This window comes from Zonotrichia albicollis, chromosome 20 (genome assembly GCF_047830755.1).
Source record: "Zonotrichia albicollis isolate bZonAlb1 chromosome 20, bZonAlb1.hap1, whole genome shotgun sequence".
Taxonomy (NCBI): Eukaryota; Metazoa; Chordata; class Aves; order Passeriformes; family Passerellidae; genus Zonotrichia; species Zonotrichia albicollis.
In genome coordinates, this window is record NC_133838.1 from 12,154,271 (window position 1) to 12,171,473 (window position 17,203).

A 17,203-nucleotide genomic window follows, 5' to 3' on the forward strand; every position below is an offset into this window, starting at 1 on the left:
GGGAGGAGAACAGAGCTGGGAAGGGGCTGGAGCCCCAGGGGGGGCTGAGGGAGCTGGGCAGGGGCTCAGCCTGGAGCAAAGGAGGCTCAGGGGGCCCTGTGGCTCTGCACAGCTCCTGCCAGGAGGGAACAGCCGGGGGGTCGGGCTCTGCTCCAGGGAACAGGGACAGGAGCAGAGGGAACGGCCTCAGGCTGCCTCGGGGGAGGTTTAGGCTGGGTATTGGGAAATATTTCTTCACCAAAAGGGTGGTCAGGCGTTGGAACTCGCTGCCCAGGTTGAGTCACCATCCCTGGAGGGATTGTGCCGTGCGGATGTGGCACTTGGATTGGCGGTGGCCTTGTGCCGGTGCTGGGGCACGGCTGCGCTCGATGCTCTCGGGGGGAGCCTTTCCAAGCCGAGCGATTCCGCCGCTGCCCGCTCCGCTCCGCTGCCGCGGCCGCCGCACGCCGGGCTGGGTTTGCCGGATGCTCCGGGCGGCGGAGCCCCGCGGCCCCTCCCCGGAGCCTGCCGCCCGCCCCGCGCCCCGCCCCGGCCCGGCCCGGAGCCGGTGGGTGCCCAGCCCGGCGGCGCTCGGAGCCAGCCCGGCGCGGGCACCCGCCGGCAGCGATGCCGCTCGCCCAGCTGGCCGAGCCCTGGCCCGACATGGAGCTGGTGCATCTGGACACGGAGGTGAGCGGGGGGGCTCCGGGGCGGGGGGCGCCGCCGAACAAAGGAGCGCCCGGCGGGACCCCGCGGAGCCGGAGCCGCACGGCCCGAGCCGCGCCCGCGCCGGGGGAACGCGGACACCGGAGCCCCGCGCTGCCGGTACCGCTCCGGTACCGCTCCGCACCGCTCCGGGGCCGCTCCGGGGCTGCTCTGGCACCGCTCCGGTACCGCTCCGATACCGCTCTGGCACCGCTCCGGTACCGCTCCGGGGCCGCTCTGGCACCGCTCCGGCACCGCTCCGGGGCTGCTCTGGCACCGCTCCGGCACCGCTCCGGGGCCGCTCTGGGGTTCGCTGTGCGCGCCCGGGGTTGCGGACGGGGCTCCGGGGGCACCGGGGGCCGCCGGGCTCGCTGCTGCCCGTGCGGGCTGCGATCGTTCGGGCAGTGCAGGCGGCGCTCACAAACCTCCCGGGCACGGAGGAAAGCGGACCCGGCTGAAGGCCCAGGAATAAAGATCTCAATTTTGGGGGTTTCTCCCTCACCCTCCCAGCGCCGTCTTCTCGCAAAGGCCTGCGCCGCCAACTCCGACCACGCTCCCGTGTCACTTTGCTGGACGTGTGCTCTTTCCTCCCTCTTGGCTCTTTCCTCCTTATTGAGACCCCCAAGGCAGATGTGCAGGAGGGAGCTCATGCCCTGTGCACATCTGGCACAGCCATTTCCGAAGGAAGGGACAGCCTGCAGCAGTTGTCACCCATGGCAGAGCAGCCAGCTGGGCACTGTGCTCTGGCACTCTTCAGTTAAACATCTTCCCACTCAGACTGGAACCAGCAGCTCTCCTGGAGAAACCAGAGGGGAGGTGGGGATTTGGTCCCAGGTGTTTCACAGACCGTGGTGATTTCTTGTTCTGTCAGGATTTGGTTCTGGCACACTCTGTTATCATACCTGGGGATGTCTCCGTGGTTAATTGGTCAGATTTGCTCATTCCTGTATAAAATTGCCTCTTCAGAGGTCTGTGTTTGAGCAGAGGCAGCGTTTCCCCCTTGCTGCAGGGACAGCAGGGAGGCAATGGCCATTTGAGGTGAGGTTTCCTAATTTCCATCAGCCAGGTATGGCACAGTTTCTCCTGGAGCCCCCCATGTGGTGAGGAGGCTCTACCTGGGCCAAACACCTGGCACAAAGGTGCAGTGGGTGCAGAGCCTCTGCTCTGAAGCATCGCTGGAGCCGTGAGGAGGAGTTTGTGCTCCAGGCTGGGAGAGGAGGGAAGTCCTGCGGCGATTCCCAAATCACGTCATGTGTCCAGGGCCAGGCCGGAGGTCATTGCTGGGACACAGGGCTTTTTATTTGTGGTTTCCCCTTCCTACGAAGGGACATGCCTGAAAATCCAGAAAACGCCGCTCGACTCATACTGGGAGGAAAGGAATTCCGGTGCCCAGGGCAGGGGAAGCCGCGGCGAGGCTCCGTTCAGTGCCGGTGTCCCTGTGCTGGTGTCCCGGTGCCAGCGCTGTGTCAGCACCACGGGATTGCTTCCAGAGGAAAGGCTGGGGGTCCAGGCTGCTGTCAGCCGGCTCCTGGCAGCGGCACTGATTTCCTCATGGCGTGTGGGTTACTCCTAAACTGAAACTGGAGGGAGCCTCTGGCTCTCCCCTTCTGCCTCTCACCTTGGCCACAGCTCTGGGTCAGCGCCAGGCACCACGTGCAGGTGGGATTTCAGCAGATCGGGTATTTTGCATCTCAGGTTGTCAAATGGGACTTAGCAATTTGTCTCCCTTTGGTTTAAAATGAAAAGTACACACTCTCAATTACAGTGAGGAGAATTATACAGGTGTTCCTCACCTCCACGCCTGGGTCAGACGTTACAGAGCTCCTTGAGATCCAGCAGCGGAGCGGGAACAGGGCTTGGGAGGAGTTTTGCACTTTGAGGTGAAAATGGCCAAGGGCAGGGGCCCAAGGGGAAAGTTTTCACCCCTCCTGGGAGAGGTGGCACCACTGAGAAAGCAAGGAGACGTTTCTGGAACACCGGTTACGTAAATTGCCCTGGGATCGCTGCCATCCAGGTTAGAAACCGGCTTCCTCCGACCTTTGCTTTCTGAGTCATGGAGCAGAGGTGCTGTCACTGTGCTGGTGGAGGCATCAGTCCTATTGTTGAGGGATTTGGGGTTTTTCCACTGTCTTCAGGGAGAACTGGCCCTGTGGTGCCCCTGTCCCTGGCCCACTGGAGCTCAGCCATGCCAGGGAAACGCGTGGGAGTGGGTGGCAATGGGAGCTTGAACTCCCTCTGTCCTGCAGTCTGGGCTTTATAATCATTGCTCCTGCTTGTTTTACCCTTGCCATTCTCTCTTCTGCTTGCATTATTCCAAATATTGCTTATGTAGTAGAAAAACATGCCTGGGGCAGAGCACAAACGCTGGAGAATGGAGCAGAGTGACATAGAAATCCTTCCCTGGGAGGGTGGGCATGCCCTGGCACAGGCAGTGCCCAGGTTGGATGGGGCTGGGAGCAGCCTGAGATATTGGAAGGTGTCCCTGCCATGGCAGGGGGAATGAGGTGGGCTTTAAGGTCCTTTCCATGCCAAACCATCCTGTGTTTCTTTGATTCCATGACTTCATCCCCATAGCGAAGGATCCGTCATCAGGGCTCCGCTTTGCTTCAAATTCTTCTTTCATTACACAAACCTACAACAATGCAACTGACGTGGGATTACGGCAAACTCCACCACTTCAAGCTAATTATTTTTGCCTGTATATATTTATCACCCTTTATTGAGCAGGAGCTGCTCACGAATAACTCTTTTTTCAAGCATGGTAGCTTGAGCTGTGCAAACTATGATCGAGAGACAAGGGAGACAGCTGAGTGGCTGTTGTCTCTGATATGCCTTGTGCAGAGACTCCTCTGTTTGGGTTACCAGAGTTCCTTTGGAGATCTCCATTCTTGTAGAATTATTTCCTTTCTCTGAACTGCAGTAGGCAAGATCCATAAATTCCACTCAATGGCAACAATTTAAACATGCCTTGTTCTTGTGTCAAACTAGCAGGAGCTCTGAGGTGAAGGATTTCTTCCTCTGCTCCTTCTTTGAGTGTTTCATGGCTCATCAGAGTTGGGTGAAAGAGCATCTCTGGGTACCTGGTGCTTATGAGGGGTTTTGGGGCCCCTCAAAAGTGGCTGCTCCAAGCCTAAGGATGCAGGAGCAGCAGCAGGCTGCTTTTGCAGGCAGAGCTGTCCATAACCTGGGATGCCTTGAGCTGGTGGTGTGACCACAGAGCAGGACTGGGCCCCGTCCCCACAGCCCTGCCAGGATGCACCTCGTCCTGGTTTCACATTAGAGCACACTGGCCTGCTCTGGAAATTGCTCCCTGTGCTGCGGATTATGTGGAATTAAAAGGATTTAAAGCGCAAGATGTCCTAAGATAAATATCTCCCAAGTTCAGCCAGGCTGGCAGTTGCGTAACTGAGCACACTTGTTTTCCAGGATACTTTTCTGTGTGCTATTAAGGAAACTGGCCCGGGGTGTGCTCAGGAGGGGTTTGTGTCAGCTCTGGGGCAGCTGGAGGGGTGCAGAGGTGCCCTGGCTGCTGCTCCACGTGCCCATCAGATTAGAGCTCTAATCCCCTTTTCCGCTCAGCCCCGGGCAGGGCAGCGCAAGGACAGCCTGCGGGCTCCGGTGTGGTGCCTCATCAGCAGCCCAGGCCCTGCTCCGACACAGCCTGGGGAGCGGCTCACTGCCCCGGGCACCCCAGGGAGCAGCTGCTGGGCCTCCCTCTGCCGCAGACGTTGCCAGGTTGCTGCAGGAGGGAGACCTTGGGAGTTCTCTCGGAGCGGGACATTTGGGAGGCTCCTGTGCAGCCCCAGAGTGCTGTGGGAGGGCAGCTGCACCTGCTCCCCCTGTGTGTGGTGTGCAGGGGCAGGGCAGAAATAAAGCATTTTAAAGAGGCAAATGTCAAGCCAAGAAACCCACAAACTATTTCAGCCCTGCTCGTGGCGTGCTGAGTGGCCGTATTTTATCTTGGGAGGTGATGAGTCTGGAGCTGTTTCCATCTGGAACATATACAAACGGCCCTGCAATTCCATATGAGGGAATAAGGACTGCTTTTCCTCTGGTGTGGAAGGCGAGCACTTGGCTCTAAACACTGCAATTCTCTGCTCACACATCTGACTTGTGTCAGCCTGAGAAAGGATCATTTCATGAGGAGCTTCATCCCTCTAAGAGCAGGGAGCTGCATGCCCAGGAAACCTCCCTGGCATGGGCACTGCTCCCTTTCTTACCCCATCCCTTCCATCCCAAGTAGGATGGGTTTTTGTCAGCAACAGAAGGACAAGTTTTCCTGTGCGGGGAGCTGATAAAACTGAGCCCTCGAAATTCTGGTGGCTCCCGGGTCACCCTTGAAGCCGAGGGATTGGACACCTCCTGCATCCACTCACCCCTCTCCTGACATGTGCCTTGTGGATCTGCTCTCCCCACCAGGAGCCTGGCACTGTTTCCCCCTGTCCAACACAGAAATTCTGCTTCTTGAGCTGTTTGAGAGAAAACCAGCCCTCCCCGAGCTGTGGTTTGGATTAGCAGCCAGTTATGAGCTGTGGATGGGTGACAGCTGAGCCAGTAAACATCAGCCTCTTTCCAAGTGTGGTTATCTCGCTGCCGTGGCTCCCCCTGCGTTGTGGGGGCTGTTCATAAACACAAATTCTTACTTCACTGCTCAGCTATTCCCCGTGCTAATGGCACCGAGCGCTCCGTGTAAACAGCAGGGCAGCATTCCTCTGGGAGAGCTCCTGCATGGGCTGCTGGGGCCTGCTTTCAGTCCTTGGCTGAAACTGCCTTGGAACTTAAGGTTAAGTTGGGGCTAAGGTCGGTTGTGGAGCTCAGGTCGGGTCCATACAGATGTAAATAAATACTGCAGCATAGTGGAGACCTGAGGAAGAGGTCAGATTGATCATCTCAATGGATCCTTGCTGCTCTGGGGAAGGAGCTGGCTTTGTTTCTGTCAGTTCCTGAAAGGCTCTAGAACCCAGCCATTCCCCTGAGGGTCTGAATCCACTGGCACTGCAGCTCTTCACTTGGCCCATAACTGCTGGAAAGGAAGGAATAAACTCCCTTGTTCTTTGAGGAGGAGAGGAATGCCTGAGACTGCAGTGCAAACAGATGTCAAAGCAAAGTCTTCTTGCCCTTGTTTTTCTCCACAGTCTGCAGAAAACCTCCTGTACGTGCTTATCCTGCTCTGGGTATCTGTGTCTCAGTGAAATCCACACACTTTGCTCGCGCGGCTTCCCCGGCGGTGCCGGAGCCTCTGAACCCGATCCCGGTTCAGCCCGGTTCAGCCCGGGCCGGTGCCGGAGCCTCTGAACCCGATCCCGGTTCAGCCCGGGCTGACCGGGGCCGGTGCCGGTGCCTCTGAACCCGATCCCGGTTCAGCCCGGGCTGACCGGGCCGGTGCCACTCGGGTGCTCGGGTCACTGCCGTGACTTTGTGCGGGGCTGCACCTGGAGCCAGCCGGGCGGGGCACATTCCCCGCAGCTATCAGCTGCGATAGAGTGGTGAATAACCGATAAACGCTCCAGTGAAAGCTGATGGCACAATGGCACAACAGTACAATGGCACAAGGGTTGTTACCTCTTGGGCTGGGCTGCTGCCAGCAGTCCAGGAGCAGCAGGGTGGGATGGAGCAGCTCTGCAGCTCTCTGGGGTGGGGATCTGCACCGAGCAGCCCGGGGATCCTCCCTGGTGCTGTTTGTTTGCCCCACGAGCAACACTGGGTGGATAAAGAGCCCCAGTTTCATTTGGGGGAAGTGTGGAGAGACTCTCTGGGCAAGAGACTTTCTTTTAAACAAGTTAAAAGACAAGAGTCTGGTTATGGGGAAATATTCAATCACCTTGACCATGTCCAAAGTGCCACCCTGCCCTGTTTTGTCCCAAAGCCACCAGCTTTCATGAGGGACATGAGGAAAATCCCATGCCCAGCATGTGCTAACAGCGGGTTCTCTTGCTTTGCAGAACGGGCAGCCAGCTCCAGAAGAAGGTGGGAATCCTCCATCCCAGGTAAAAAATGCCCCAGGTGACCTCTGCAGGTCCCCTGAGCGTGGGGGGTGTGAGCTGACTCGGGAGCAGGATGGGGATGGTTATTTTTAAACCCTGTAAAGCTGCTGCTCTGTAGATCTGCAGGAGTGCACGTGGGAGTGCAAGGGACTGGAGACGGGGAAGAGGGAAGATAAACTCCTGTCTTCCGTCCCTTTGGTCATCCAAACATGCCTGGAAGGTTTTCGGGAGGGCACCCTCGCTCCAGCACTGGGAGCTGGAGGGGGCTGTGGCTGAGGGTGAGAAGTGAGGAGCCCTGGGGTGTTTCGATGCTGTGTTTATGCCTTTCTCTGTGCTGTGATCTTGCCAGCTGGGATGAGAAGTACAAGAGTATTTGATGGTTTTGGCACAGCTGCCCTTGCTGAGTGTCTGGTATCTGTTTATTCTCTTGCCTTGGTGGGGCTGGGAGAAGCTCCAGCTCTGCCAAGCTGCCCTCTGCATCCTCAGCAGCATCAGCTGGGAATGACAGAAAGACCTGGGCTGCTGTTTTCTGTTTTGGGCAGGGATCTGAACCTGCTACTCCTTCTTGAGACACCTAAAGCTCACCCTGCTCCACGCATGAGCAGCGTGGTGTGGAAGGAGTTGATTTGTGTGCTGAGAGCCCTCCCCAAGTGCAGGACCAGCACGATGCTGTCCCGTGGGTGTCTCCTGATTGTGCCCATTCCTGTGTCCTGCACTCATGCAGAGCAGAAGAGCCATGTCAGTACCGTGAAATCATAATCCTTCAGCATTTCCTTTTCTGACCCAGCCGTGCTCTGACCGTGGAGAATGACACAACACTTTGGGTTTGCCCTGGGCAGCCTTCCCAAGTGGGCTCTCAGGAGCTCTGTGCCCTCAGCCAGGGCCTGTGGCAGCTTCTCTCTGAATCATCGGCCCTGCCGAAGGCTCTGGGGGCTTGCTGCCTTGTTTTTCCAGCTGGTTACGTTGTATTTTTAGTAAAAGATATTTAAACCTAAGCCCCAGTTGTCTACATTTCAGCCAGTTTTTTTCCCTGGGATGTTTGTGGATTTCTACCAGCGCCAGTGCATCTCCCCTACCTGTTCTGCCTCTGTTCCGCTCTGGAGCTTGCCTGGCACTTCTTCAGTGGCTTGCAAAGAAATCTTTGGGTCAGATGAATTCAGGTCAATGGAACTTGCCCTTCCCTCCCCTGAGAGCAGTGGGTTTGCAACTCTTCACTGTGCCTGCATTTCTGGCATGAGGAAAAAGGAATCTTGTGTCTTCTGGTTGGATTCCAGCTGGGTTTTTAAGGTTTGAGACTTTGCCTCTTTCATCTTCAAACACTTGGCTAAACTGCCCTTCCCTAAATGCTGCTGACGGATGTTTCTTTAAAAATCGTTTAGGATTTTTTCCTCTTTGAAGGACATCACTGAGAGAAACCCTGGCTGATTCCATCTGTAGATGCCATGCCACAGAAAGATCATGAGATAGAAGCCAAAAAGCATTTGAGGTTCCCTTTGCTGCCCTGTGGGTCATGGACGTTCAGTCCAAGCTGGAGCAGAGCAGAGGGCAAGTTCTCCAACATCCCAGAGCAGGGAAGCCTCAGGAGCCCTGTGCTGCCTTAGGTGTCCTGCTTTCCACTTTCCTGAGGCCCTGTGGCCAAAATGCCTGTGAGCAGTGTCTGACAATCCCATTTTGGGTAACTTTTGAGCACCCAAAGCTCTGCTGCGTGCTCCTGAAATAACCTCGGTGGCGTTTTCCAAGTTTGTACAAGGTATGTTTGCTACCAGCACCAATGAAATCCCTCCTGTAAACACATACCTTCAGCTTGAGGGCAAGCTCTGCCCTGAGATGCTGCAGATGGGGGAGCAGGCTGCACCCAGAATATCTGTGTGTTTCGGTTCTTTCTGTGGGTAGGCATCAGCAGCAGCTCCTGGCTCTGGCTTTGCGCAGTGGCCGTCGCCATCCGAGGTGACTATTCTCACGTTGAAGGTTGCTCAGGCTCCCTCCCACACCCTTCTGTGCTGTGTGTGGAGAGCTGCACACGCAGGGGGGAGAGGCACCTTTTTCCAGGTTTGTGCTATCCTTTTGCAGCTCACTCTGTGATCTCTGCTAAAAATAACCTGAAGCGGCGACAGCGGCGATCGCTGCGCGCCCACGCTGCAGCGCTGTCCCTCCCGGCCCTGCCAGCAGGACGCTGCCAAAGCACAGCCCTCGTGTGCCTGGGCCACAACCAAAGGCTCTCGGAAAGGGAGGAAATCCAAGAGTTCCTCAAAAGAGTCGGGAAGCTCGCAGTTGGTGCTGTGAGATTGGTGGAGTGTGAACCTCCGTGGCCATCTCAGCTGAAACTCCAGTGGTCACTGCAGAGGTACCGAGGTTTGGGCCAGGCTGGCCCTGTTCTGGTACTTTCTTGCTGCTTTTGTAGCTCCAGCTCAGCTTCCCAGCAAGGACAGCTGGTGTGTATCACAAGCTCTGGTGTTTTCTACCTTTCAAGAACAGTTGTGGTACACAAGTCCCTGCAGGCCCCATTCCTCAGTGTTTGCCTGGGGAATGTCTGCAAGATCCCTGTGCTGGTTGGGGCTGGGGAGGAGTCAGTGCTCACAGTGATGGGATGAGGCAGTGTTTTGAATTTGCACTGAAAACAGGGTTAATCATGGCCACATCCCTAACACCAGGCTGCTGATCCAGGGCAGGATGGGTACAAGGATGGATTTTTTCTCGTCCTCTTTGGTGGTAGTGATTAAAAGCCTCTCTGGATATAGAACCTCATTCTCTCCTGTGTTCTCCAAATTTTAATTGCCAGGTTGGGTGAAACTGGTCCTTGTTCAGCTGGGGAACAGCTGAATTCAGTGGGAAAATGGAAGCTGTCATAACTGGGGTTTTTCAGCCTGCTCTGCAGCCAGCTTGGCTGAGGGGTGAGCCTGTGCTCCCTGAAGGTGCCAAGCATGAGGAATTGTACATGGAAGTACAACACCCAATTAGTGAAATCACTTCATCATGAAAAGCAGAGGAGTGGAGCTGCAGCGCTGAGCGTGCCCACACTCTCTCTGGGGAACGGGCTGAGGGTGCTGATCAGCCTGTTCAGGGGTGATAATCACAGAGCACAGGAGAGCTGGGGAAGGAAGAGCTGAGCTCTCCCAGCTCTGCACCATAAAAGGGACCTTTGAGCCTGGATGAGGGCAGTGCTGTGCCCCAACAGGCACCAGGCAGGAGGTGCTCAGGCTGAGCCTGGCTGGGGCAGTGCAGCACGGGGAGAAATGAGGCTTTTCCCCACGTCTGTGTAGCTCCTGTTGGTTTATCCTGACCTAAAGCTTGCAGACAGGTCCTGCCCTGGGCAGGGACACCTTCCACCATCCCAGGTTGCCCCAGGCCCCATCCAGCCTGGCCTGTGAGGGTCCAGGTGAGGGAGGGCTCTGGTGCCAGCACTGCCCTGAGCTCCAGGACAGGACCCACATCCAGTGCTGTGATCCTGGTCAGTGCTGGACAACACTAATCTCAGCCTCTTAACGTGAAGGGTTTCAAAACAAATAAGTGAGTGCTGTGCTCTGTGTGTTTGCACAGCTGCTGCTGGTTCCTCCTGGACCTGGAAATCCGTGGAACTGTGGGAACGGGCAGATACCTCAGCAAATCCCCTCTCAGCCCACTGCCCCTCTCCTGGCGCTCCCAGCCAGCAGTGTTCTGGCCAGACTGGCCCTGTGGCTGGGCAGGACGTGGGAGCAGAACATCCAGAACATCTCCAGTGTGCTGTGGTGCTGCCTGGAAATTTCCCTGACGCTGCAGGGACTGGGCAGCAGCTGTGGCCACTCTCAGTATTTGGCTTTTCCAGCCTGTCACTGGTAAAGCTCTGAGCTCAAACTGGCTGCTCTGCCTTGTCAGCTGAAGGAATTGAGTGGGTTTGTTGCTCCAGCAGTGCCTGACAGCTGCCTGGCCTGTTCCTGGCAGAGCCTTTGCTCTGTGTCCTTGGCAGGGCTGGGCTGTGGCGAGCAGCAGCTTCTGAGCTCTTAGAAAACACAAATAAATGCCTGTTTGAGGAGCAGTCTCTGATGAGCTGCAGACTCTAAGGGATAATTGAAGAGGGGTCAGCTTACAGGACTTGCACACGAGGAATGTAGGAGACTCTGCTCCAGCAGCCCTCCCACATGGTCCCTGACCCATCCAAACCACTCCGGTTTCTTCTCTGCCATTTCCATCCCCCTGGTGAGTTTGTAGAAGCTGCCTCATGTTCTGTCTCCAGAAAGCCTCTTGTACTGAAGGAAAATAAATCCCTGAAAATCTGTTACTGTGTGTTCTGCTTGGAGGGGACAGTGGTGAGGGCTGGCACTGGAGAAGACCCTGAAGAAGGCATTGATATTTGATTTTTGAAGGGGGCAGAGTTTGGGTTCGGGTCACTGGGTCATCCACCCCAGCAATTGGGAGCGTGGAGTGCCCTTGGCTGGGTTTGTGGGCCCCTGGCTGGCCAGGATGCTGGCTGGGATTCTCCCTGCACACACAGGCAGATCTGCCTGAAGCTCCCAGCTGTATTTGGAAGTGAAGCCTGGCTTGGGCACGAGCAGTGAATTCCTTGCCCAGCTCCAGGTGAAGCTGCAAAAGCTGTTTTCCCTCTGGCTGCACTGTGCTGCCTGCCAGGGCTGCCACGGGCTGGGGAGCGCCAGGGAGGGGAGCCCCAGCTATCTAAGAACTCCTGCCTTGCCTGGAGCCCTTTTCCTTCTCCCTTAGGAAATGCCCTCGGGGTGTGCCCGGGGCAGCCTCCCAGCAGCGGGAGCACAGGATTGCAGCAGCTCCTGCTGCTCTCACTGCAGCTCTGAGGCACGAAGGGTTTCCCAACTGCAGCTGAAATCCAGGTCCTTCCCTTGCCAGTCCTGGAGAGCACGGCTGGGAAATGCCACTCCTTTGGAACAGGAGGAAAGGAGGGGGTTTAACCCTCTCTGTGCTTGAAGGCTCAGAGTGGGCAGAGCTGCTCTGGGAATGCCGAGGGGGCTGAGGACGCTCTGAGATGAGGCTGAACTGATCCCCTCGCTGACAGAGGGGTGAATTTCACTGGACATAAAAGGCTGGCCTGGATATGGATTGGGAATGTGCTGGCTCTGCACCAGCACTGGGGTCAGTGGTCATCCTTGGGGTCCAGGAGGGGACCCCTGGGGCCTCCACAGAGTGAGGAGAAAAAAGCTCATTAAAATAGCATCTGAGGGGAACAGGGCAAAACACGGTATTCCCAGTGTGGGGGTGGCTGCAGTCCCTGTGGTGTGATGTTTGGGAAGGGGATGGATGTGATCTCTGTGTTTGGGAAGGGGATGGATGTGATCTCCCATATTTGGGAAGGGGATGGATGTGATCCCCATATTTGGGAAGGGGATGGAGGTGATCCCCATGTTTGGGAAGGGGATGGATGTAGTCTCTATGTTTGGGATGGATGTGATGTTATGGTCCTGTCCCTGGCACACAGAGCAGCTGAGCCATGGAGGGGGTGGCTGCTGGCTGCATCCAGGATTTTATAGACATTAAATGATAAATTAGAGCTTTGCTCCAGCAGACACTCATCCTGTGCACTCTCACTGGGCTGTTGGTAACGCACAGCTCGGGGTGTGTTTTGGACAGGGTTTGTTTTGCTTTTAACCCTGCTGCAGTTCACAGCCACCCCCAAAAGGTGACAATCCCTTTCTCTCAGCACGTGTGACCTTCTCCGAGGGCAGGAGAGGGCTGGGCTCTCCCTGCCTGCACAGACCAACCCCAGCAGGTACCAGGCAGAGGCTTCTCCAGGTCCTGAGACACTTTTGTGAGCCTTGCAAGGGGAGGGCAGCCTGTGTGCTGTGGGAGGAGTGTGGAATTCCAGCACTCCTGCAATACAGAATAGTTTCCACATCCCACGGTTACTCCAAGGGCAGCAAACAAGTCTTGGTTCTTGTTGTGAAACCAATGTTGTATTTTATAATTCAGCTAGAAAGAGTTTTCAGCTTTTCTACTGAAAGTAGCAGAACTGCCCATGCCCTGATGAGGGTGGTGTTTACTGCTGGTTCCTCAGAGTGGGATTCTGCATTTGGAACAGCCTGGGATGGGGTCTCCTGGTTTTCCCACCTTCAAAGCCCGAGCTGGTTGGAATTTGCTGAGCAGAGCTCCTCTCCCTGCTGGGAGGTGTGTGCAGGGCTGCAGGAAGGGCAGGCTGCATCCTCTGCTCTTTTCCACCGGAGGCTGATTTGCTCTGTAGAAGCTGCAGAACTGAGTAATCCCTTATCTCCCGGCTGATAGAGGTGTTCTCCTCTCCAGTGTCACGTTTCACTGGGTGCAGAGTCCTGCTGGCTCCCCCTCACAGCAGCAGCACCGGAGCCACTGGGGAGTCTCCGTGGAGTTTGTGAACATCTTTTGCCTGAGCTTGTATCTTTAGCCCAAACAGCTCATCGTCAGCTGATCCTGGCCAGTTGCAGCTTGTGGTGCGTGGAAAGGGTGGGGAAATTGTATTTTTTTTTTTTTTTGGAAGAAACTTTCAGGATCTGCTGCCAGCATAGCCCTGGATAGAGCCAGGAGCAGGAGGAGCCTGGGAGTGTGAGGGGGTGCCTGTGCTGGAGCCTCTCTGCTCTCCATCTCAAAACCAACCTGAGCCCTCTGACATAAACAAGATATTTTGGTTTCCCTGTGAAACGAGTTGGTTAAAAACGGAGCAGATCAAAAAGGATGTTGTGAAGCAAAAGGACAGGGGCTCAGCTGTGTGAGCCACCATCTGCCTCCTCCCTTCCTCAGCCTCAGGCTTTGCTTGAGAAAACCCTTCATCCCTGAACAATCTCCAGGATCCCTCTGTTTCAGGGGTGCTGAATCTTCCCAGGGGGGTGTTTATGACGTGTGAGCTTATGAAATGGCCTTTGGGCTCCCCCCATCCCGTGTCAAATGAGAAACACATTTGGACGCTGAAGATGCTCCGAGTGCCACCTGCTGGAATGTGCTCGAGGGGTGCCAGTGTGGCACTGCCTGTCCGTGGCAGCGTTCCCTTTCTAGGGGTTTGCCTGTAACCCCTGTTGTGGGGAGCCAGGATGGCTGGAGGAGCAGCAGAGTCCTTCCCAGGAGTCGCCAGGTTGATTTTACACCGTTTGGTTGCCTCTGTGAGTGGGGAGGAATTGCCCCCAGGAGGATGGCAGAGCGTTTCCAGGAGTCAGACTTTTGTTTAAGCCATGTGTGGGGAGGCTCCTGATGTTTTCCACGCCAGGATGGAGCTGATCATTCCCTTCTTCAGCTGCCTTGGCTGTGTAAGGGTTTGGGCACAAAGGCTTTGATGATTTGAGGATTTCTGGACACCACGTTACCCCCACTGGGCAGAGGCCTGACTGTGTCCTCTGGGTTTCTCCTCCCTGTGCCATTTTTGGTTGGTTTTGTTTTTCAGGAGAGCAGTAACAGTCCTGGGGGACGGTGTGAAACGTGCAGCCCTGCTCCCTCCAGTAATCCCCTCCTGCAAACCTCCTGCCAGCAACCCGCCCCTGTCCTTATTCCCTGCTTGGGAATTTCCACTCCCGAGGTCCCCGGTGCTCCCGGGCTGTGTGTTTAGCAGTGACTTTGGGCAGGACTTCCACCTTCAAAGCCACCCTGCGGTGTCCCTTCCTCCTCAGGCCCCAGTGTCCCCGAGGCTTTTGTCTGTCAGCAAATGGCCTTGTTGAGAGTGAGTTAAAGGCTAAGGAGGCCTCTCTCTCCCTGCAGATCCTCTAGGATTGCTCAGAATCTCCCTTTTATTTTAAGAGAGTCCGTGGCCCCAAGGTATCCCCAGCTGAACCCTTCCCTTCCCAGCCTGGGCCGTGCTCTGCTCAGTGTCCTGCAGGATTCCTCAGGCTGGGGGCTCCCAGGAGCACTGAAGAGGATCCACCACAGAAATACAATATCAAAAGTACCAGGTTCTGGCAAATTCTTTTGTTGCAAATGAGGCCAAGGGCCAGCCCTGCCCAAAAAAGGCCTTTGCAGAAGGGCAGGCAGTGAGTGGGGAGGTTTCTTTGCTTTATTTGTTCCCCTTTTTGAGAACCACCACTTGAAAAAAGTTCCAGACAGAGCAGCCTTTACTCTCCACAAACTCCAGCCTGGCTTCCTCTGCAGAGCTGCAGCCCCTCGTGCTTCCCACTGATCCCAGCTCCCTCCCAAGCAGGAGCTGCTGCTCCATGGGGAAGTTGTTGCTCCGTGCAAGGAAAATGGGGAGCCACATGTGCACTCCCAGCTCCCTCAGGAGACCAGCTGCTTTCAGCCTCATTGTAAAACACTTCTTCCCGATATCTAATCTAAATCTCACCTCCTTCAGCACAAAACCACCACTCCTTGTGCCATCACAACAGGCCCTGCTAAAAACTCTGTCCCCAGCTTTCCTCTAGGCCCTGGCAGGGGCTCTGAGCTCTCTCTGGAGCCTTCTCTTCCCCACGTGAGCACCCCCAGCTCTCCCAGCCTGGCTGCAGAGCAGAGGGGTTCCAGTCCCTGGAACATCTTCACGGCCCTGGTCCACCTTGCTCCTGTGCTGCTCCAGAAGCTGCTGCTGCCTCCTGGCCCTTTCCCTGGAGAGCTGCAATTCCACTGATCCTACAGGGAGAGCATCCCTGCTGCATCACCATTTGTGCTGTCCAGAGCAGGGGTAGAGAAATTTTGAGGAAGAAAATTACTGAGGCTCTCAGTTGCTCGTTGCTGCCTTGTGCAGTGCCTGAAATTGTTGTTTCTGAGCCTGTTTTCGTGTGTGTGACAGGGGGACTGCACTGATCCTCCTGAAAAGCCCGCTGAGATTTGCTGATGGCTCTTTCCATGCCTAAGCACCCGTAAAGCCGCCCAGTGTTCTCGTTTGGCTGCTGCATTGTGCAGCCATGGCCACACAAAGCCATTTCCCCATACGAAACCGCCGTTTCCTTTCAGTAAAACTCCCAAAATACATCCCAGTGACACAACCACGGCACCGGGGCTCTCGCGCCGCTGCGGGCGCCGCTGGGGCTGCCAGCTCAGGAGCCAGCTGGGGAAGGATGGGAGGATAACAGCCCAAAGCTTTGGAGATGCTGAGGCTCCTCTTCCGCAGCAAGCCAAGGATCCAGGAGGCAAGTGTCTGATAAAATACCTGCTCTGTCTCTTCTGCAGGACACAAGGAGCCAGGGAATTCCTGATCCTACAGAGCCAGACCTTATCCAGGTTTAATTAAGCACTCTTTTGGAAAAGGCATTTTGGAGGGTATGACTGCTTTCTAAGAAGTGTCTTTCCTAGGTGCTGCCAGATTTTGGGAGTGTTTTGGGACCAGAGCATGTGTTGAAGCAACAGAAATTAAAACAGCTTCTGGTTAGTTGTTGATGAATAGGAAGTGAAATGCCAAGAGCAGAATCTGTTTCGAGCTTTTGCAGGGTGGTTTTTTTTTCTTGCATTTAGATGTGACGGTCTCAACCGGCAAAGTGACAAAACGCGAGCAAAAACAAACCTGTCTCTTGGCTTCTGGCTTGTAAAATCCTCCCTCAAAAAAAGGGGGAAAGTAGAAAACAGGACTTGTTTTGGAACTTGGGAAAACCCCCTGCCCAGCCGTGCCCAGCCCCTGCTGCGGGTGACTCAGCCGTGTGTGCCCTGCGAAGGCGGCACAGGCAGGTTCAGAGCTTGTCTCCTCCTCTGACTAGAGACACTTCCTGGGCTTTTATTTCCCAGGAGAAGCCAGTCTCTTTTCCCAGCAGTGCAGGGATCTGTGGGAAATGCCTGTGGAGGCTGTGGGTGGCAGCAGGTGCTCCCCCAGGAGCAGGGAGGGCTGGACCTGCAGAGATCCATGGGATTTGTGGGATTTGTGGGAATCCAGCCCTCCCACCCCATCGCAGGCACGGGCTGGGCTGTCTGAAGGAGCCAGGATGGAGCTGCTTTCCTGGTGGGTGGGAGGGATCCTGGAGTGGGATCTGCTGAGGGTCTTGTGATGACTTTTCACTCAGGAAGGGGATTTGTCACCCTGCTGCTCCTGAGCAGTGGGACAGTGACTCTCTCCAGCTGCTCCCCCTGTGAGGGCACAGCAGTGCAGAGCAGGAAGGGGAAGAGGTGACTGCAGGGCCCCTCGATCTGATTTGGTCCTTCTGGAGCTGAAAATCAGTTAATTCCTAGCTCTAATCTCACTGTTCTCACGCAGCTCCTCCCTTCCTCAGGGCTTGCTTTTCCTTCTCCCTCTCAGTAGCTCCTGTCCCACCTCCAGGTCACCCTGAGTTTATCAAATCAAATCAATGTAAATTTATTTACTGGGACCAACTGCTCTCCTGGAGGTACCTCATGGCTCAGCATCACATCCCAAGGAGCAATGGCTCCCCCAGTGACACGCCCCAGTGGCTGTGAACAGCTCACCTGGTCCTGCTGGACAAGTTCTTTGGGAAAACCTTAGCAGACAATCACAGCCCCTCTGTGCTGACATTTGTTTATTGTCCCACAGGCAAAGTCTGACATCACTTGGATAGAGAAAGACCTGGTGGACTCTGCAGACAAGGTAGGAGAGCTGCAGTGGGTGCCTCACTGAGACTCACCCATTTCATTTGCATTCTGTCCCACACACGAGGGGTGAGCAGAGCTCACAGGGACCTCTCTGAAAACCAAACCAAACCCTTTCCTGC

At 55.7% G+C, this 17,203-nt stretch overlaps 1 protein-coding gene across 3 annotated transcripts in view; it reads left to right on the forward strand.

Moving 5' to 3' along the window:
- Positions 1–432: 432 nt before the first annotated feature.
- RPS6KA1 (ribosomal protein S6 kinase A1) overlaps positions 433–17,203 on the forward strand; it is a 32,236-nt gene continuing 15,465 nt past the window's right edge. Inside the window, exons 1-3 of one of the 3 annotated variants that reach the window (XM_074555657.1) lie at positions 433–669; positions 6,627–6,671; positions 17,026–17,079. In XM_074555657.1, the coding sequence (XP_074411758.1) occupies positions 607–669; positions 6,627–6,671; positions 17,026–17,079 (162 nt within the window). In that variant the 5' untranslated portion in view covers positions 433–606. The remainder of the gene's footprint in view (positions 670–6,626; positions 6,672–17,025; positions 17,080–17,203) is intronic. The other 2 variants (XM_074555656.1, XM_074555659.1) reach the window with 2 other exon arrangements.